At 38.6% G+C, this 4,517-nt stretch overlaps 1 protein-coding gene across 1 annotated transcript in view; it reads right to left on the reverse strand. All coding sequences in view use genetic code 11, as the record gives it.

Annotated features, from left to right (window-relative positions):
• Positions 1-4,483, reverse strand: part of EGR_00761 (E3 ubiquitin-protein ligase CBL-B) — a gene marked incomplete at both ends in the record, with an annotated part of 6,382 nt that extends 1,899 nt beyond the window's left edge. The window contains 10 exons of the mRNA XM_024490010.1: positions 586-667; positions 1,388-1,586; positions 1,834-1,971; positions 2,146-2,274; positions 2,351-2,494; positions 2,670-2,774; positions 3,023-3,393; positions 3,752-3,825; positions 4,203-4,249; positions 4,293-4,483. Coding sequence (XP_024355413.1) covers positions 586-667; positions 1,388-1,586; positions 1,834-1,971; positions 2,146-2,274; positions 2,351-2,494; positions 2,670-2,774; positions 3,023-3,393; positions 3,752-3,825; positions 4,203-4,249; positions 4,293-4,483 — 1,480 coding nt within the window. The remainder of the gene's footprint in view (positions 1-585; positions 668-1,387; positions 1,587-1,833; positions 1,972-2,145; positions 2,275-2,350; positions 2,495-2,669; positions 2,775-3,022; positions 3,394-3,751; positions 3,826-4,202; positions 4,250-4,292) is intronic.
• Positions 4,484-4,517: the final 34 nt, after the last annotated feature.

Here is a 4,517-nt window from a genome sequence, read left to right on the forward strand (position 1 = left end):
TAATCACTACGATGTCGAAGTTCGTTCACCTTTAAAATGTTCTGATATAAGCCCAGCCTTCGGCAATGCATTGTTGTGGGGAAATTCAGCATTTATGGTAGTTTTAACAATTTCTGAAATCACCCTAATCATTTACAACAATAGCTATGTGACGCCCGGCAGTGATGACGTGAGAACTCACCCTGCTGTCGGCTTGTTGGCACCGCCAAAGTTCTAAATGCGCATTCGATCGACAATTAAAATTACGCATACTTTAAAATGAAATTGGTCGCCTTTATCGTCTCTTTGCTGCGAGGATTCTAAAAGCGAGAACCAAGAATATTTTTTATATGAAAGTGCGGGAAGTGGTAAACCAGATAGATATCAGTTGAACCCATTTAAATGACTATTTATGTAACTTTAACTTCGGATTTCCTAATTTGTACATAGGAGACCGTAATTCTAGGACACATCTCATAAGTAAGGTAATTTTGCAAGTTAAAATGAAGACATATGCACGAAACTCGGCACATTTTGCCCACAATTTCATCGGGACTATTGCAGTTAAATGTTTTACAAGTCTCCCATCATAAATGCATAACCTACCTGCATTAGCCATTTCGAGTTTAATTTCAATAGGCGTTGTGCATAGAATTTTGCTGTTACACTGGTAGCACGAAGCTGAAGACTGTATGAAAGGACGAAAATATCATTCAGTAAGGCTCGGGCATCTATAAACATACATGGACATTTCGCCCACGAATGTGGGAGGACAAACCGTCCGCCTGACATCCGACTGCTGGAACATTGGCAATGCTACTTTATACATCATTTGATACATGCAAAAGCCCGATAAGGAACATATTTTTCATCATTTGCAAAAAGCACATTCATCTTCCATGAATATTCCATCATTATGAAAACCGACCCGTTCATCAAAAACATGTGTGGAAAAACAGGACTTAATAAGTCTCGAAGGTTTAGGGTTATCAAGCATCGCGAATCATTTTATAATAATATTATCATAACCACTTTATTTCAGAAGATATGAGTGTTTTAAACTCACCCCGGACGGAGCTCCTCCCTGTAACGAAACACAGTTGGGAGAGCTCTAACAGTCAATGTGTATACAACTGCACGAAAAGCTTATCAACGCCGCACAGTGTACTTGGGGCTGCTCCACATTCTAGGAATACAGTAGATTTTGTTAATGTAAAACACGTTTTAAGCCCCTAATGGTGCATTGCGCAGCACTTGTACAGTTCAAAATAATCAAAGCCCTAATTTTCACTTAAAAATTTGGAAATTCGAGAACATTTTGACACCATTTAGACATATTTGCGTGTTTGATTAAGCAAATATGCATGAATGCATATATGCCAATGCCAACAGCAAGTAGAGAGCTCACCTGTATTTTTCTACAACAATGAACGCAAATGAAGTGACCACAAGGCTCCAGCTGTGCGTCGTTCGGATTGGTTCCACAAATTTTGCACTTCAGCAAGTCCTCAGCATCTCCTGGATGGCTGTACAATTCTACCTTGGTCCTCATGTTGGACACATCCGAAAGATCATCTGAACATGCTTGACCCTTTGGATATTTGAAGCTGAAAAAGGCATCATCGAAATAAGAAATTATAAGACTTATCTGCCGCATTGTTTTTCAGCCTCTTAGGGAGTAATGATTCGGATATTGCCTTTACATAAATGTCGACGAATAATGAGAGCTAGTTTTTATACGAAATGGTATTTGCTAAATTTGGCGCATATCAATAGCAAGGTTTCAGTTTTCCTATGACTGTTGGGTTGAACTTCAAACCACAGCTCTGTATTTTCGGCTGAAGGAACACGTACCAGCCTTGCTCTTTCCCGGAGCAGAGATAATCCGTCATTGGTGAAGTAAAGCACAATACCTGGGTGATTTTTCCCTCTGCGGACACATAGCCGATGGACCAATACCCATTGCGACTCATGCTGATACGAAAAGTATAGCTGAGAGAAAAAAATATGACCCACAAATAGCTGCTAGTACGTGAAGGCGCATAAAAATCGGGTTGGTTTACCATGACAGCTCAATATTATGCAAAATTTTAGATGCCTTACAACATAGAGCTCCTCCGCTAAAAATGATGTTGTGTAACAAGGACTGGATATCGTATCATTTACCTTCCTGGAGTCGTTCTACATCTATTAAGTACATCAAATGTAGTATTGAATGTTCCATATTTTTGGTAACCAGGGTGATTCACCAGTCTTCTCCAAATTCGAGTAACAAACGGCCACGCTCCGAAAAGTCTTTAACAGATTAACAGATCAACAGAGACATCCAACATATCAACAAAAATGAATGAGTCATTTTATCAAGGCACACCTTGTAAAAATGTCTAAATCATATTTAGAAATATAGTCGAGTGATGAGAAGCCCATGGTGTCAATTAACGCATCACCATCCTCATTTACATCAGGAAACTCGTTTCTGAACCGGGCCAAGAACTCAGCGCTTGCAACTGCCACCCTAGAATGACAAAATCATCCCTCATTAAGGGTTTCGTGGAAAACACTTAGACAAAAGAAAAAAATGCCACTTTATATTGTTTCATCGAATGTATCGGTTCATTTTTTGGGTGTATTACACACTCATGGAATCGATTCATGAATGAAATAACGTAAAATGAATCAACAAACCATACCGTGGATTAAAATTGCGTTCCCACCAATTTTGGGCGTCTTTCCTACCAAAAACTTGATTTGTCGCGAATTTTCCACTTGGGAAAAGGAATTTAATTTCTTCCGCCCTAGGAGTCAAAGATATGTCGGCCAAAAGTTAAACTAACTCCAAACAGCCTTTAGAAAGTGTAGCGAATGACAAATATGAATTGTAGGCGCATACAAATCAAATATTCCTAACAAAAGAAATTTAGTATACGTGGCCTTTTTGATCTGAATTAGAGATTTAGTTTTGGAAAAGCGTGCAAATGCATCTACTCGACATGATATTGTGTTGATGAGAATGCTGAAGTAATTTTTAGAACACAGAACTTACATATGATAAAAGAAAAAAGTGTATTTGCTAAAAGTCTCCATGTCAAAATTTTTGCTTCCAGTTGATAGACGCGATTCAAACTGTTTTAACAATTTGGTCAAACTTGTGCTAAATTTGTCCCAATACTCGATAAACTGTGTATGCAGACCGGACTTTTCTGAAGGAGTTTGAATTTCCAGAAACAACTTAGTCAATTGTTCTAACTGCTCAATGGTATCTTTCAAGTGTTTCTCACATTTCACAGGTTCATGTTGCCTGTGAAGCCGTGACTTCAATCCTGAAGATGTTATCTGGGCTTCAGCCATTTTCAATGTCCCTTTAGTAATGGCATGTGCATTCATAAAAAAGGAGTTTTGCAGCTCCATATTGTGCTAAAATCAGAGTAGAACAAAAGTAGGCTCCTCCAAAATGATCAATTAAAGTAACGGGATAGTTGTGTAAATCAGCGTGATTAAATCGAATGCATGCAGTTAGAGGTTACAACATTGAGTAACAAGTAGCTAGCTAGATATGTGCGAAAAGTTATAGGATTTCCAGCTAAATAGCTAATAGCTGACGAAATATGCGTCCCAAATTCAAATTTTGCAACATCCCAACAAAATCGAAGGCCTTAGTTCTGTAAAACACTTCGCAAAGACTTAAAAACACGACCAAAGTTGCAAAAGCCATTAATACAGACGCTAAAAATGTAGAAAAGCAGCCAAACAAAGTCCCTATTCATGACTGAACATTACCACGATCAATGCAGACGAAGAGGAGACGATTCAAATCTCCTGTCACAATCACGAAGGTTAACCCACAGTCTGTATTTTAGTGCGTTAAAAACCACACCGCACATATATGGCTATTTCAATCGCACAACATCTTAGTCAGCTTGTAATAAAAATCCCCTAACAGAATGCCGCATTTAAATGCAGTCTGCAGAAAATTCTGTTAAAAAGGTGAGGTCTTTCCTTTATTATAAAATAGGCGCAGATAATTGACGAGATAGACTTTAAAGTGCCAAAAAGTGGCAGAACCGAACAATGATGTGGTTGTTAAGGCAAAATTCTAGCACTTCAGTCCTTTTGTCTGTTCATCTTATTTCAATTCTATAAAGTGTACCTTCTGGCGAAACTAAACAACAAGTATTTATTTCTGAAACATTAGTGCAGAAAACAAGGCGGATATAGTAGGTTACCGATGCCGAGGTAGTCCAAATCAGTGGGGTTCGGCTCTGATGGATCACTATTAGATGGCTACTAAGCAAAGCTTCCGTAGTCGATTAAACCTAGCTTTTGGCAATGCAAGCATTAAAATCTCCACAAATGGTGCTTCCGCTTGGCAGGACGGCCTCCAGGTAATGCCGACATCCTCCATGTAATTGTGCATGTCCATGATGTATTTTTGCAGCTCTGCTGCAAGCTTTGCAACGTTAAAGAAGATTACAAAACTAGAGGCAAAATGATGTAGCTTTTCCATGATCCTTCAATATTTAGAGAAAAATCACACCAAG

Source organism: Echinococcus granulosus (assembly GCF_000524195.1).
Source record: "Echinococcus granulosus chromosome Unknown EG_S00003, whole genome shotgun sequence".
Taxonomy (NCBI): domain Eukaryota; kingdom Metazoa; phylum Platyhelminthes; class Cestoda; order Cyclophyllidea; family Taeniidae; genus Echinococcus; species Echinococcus granulosus.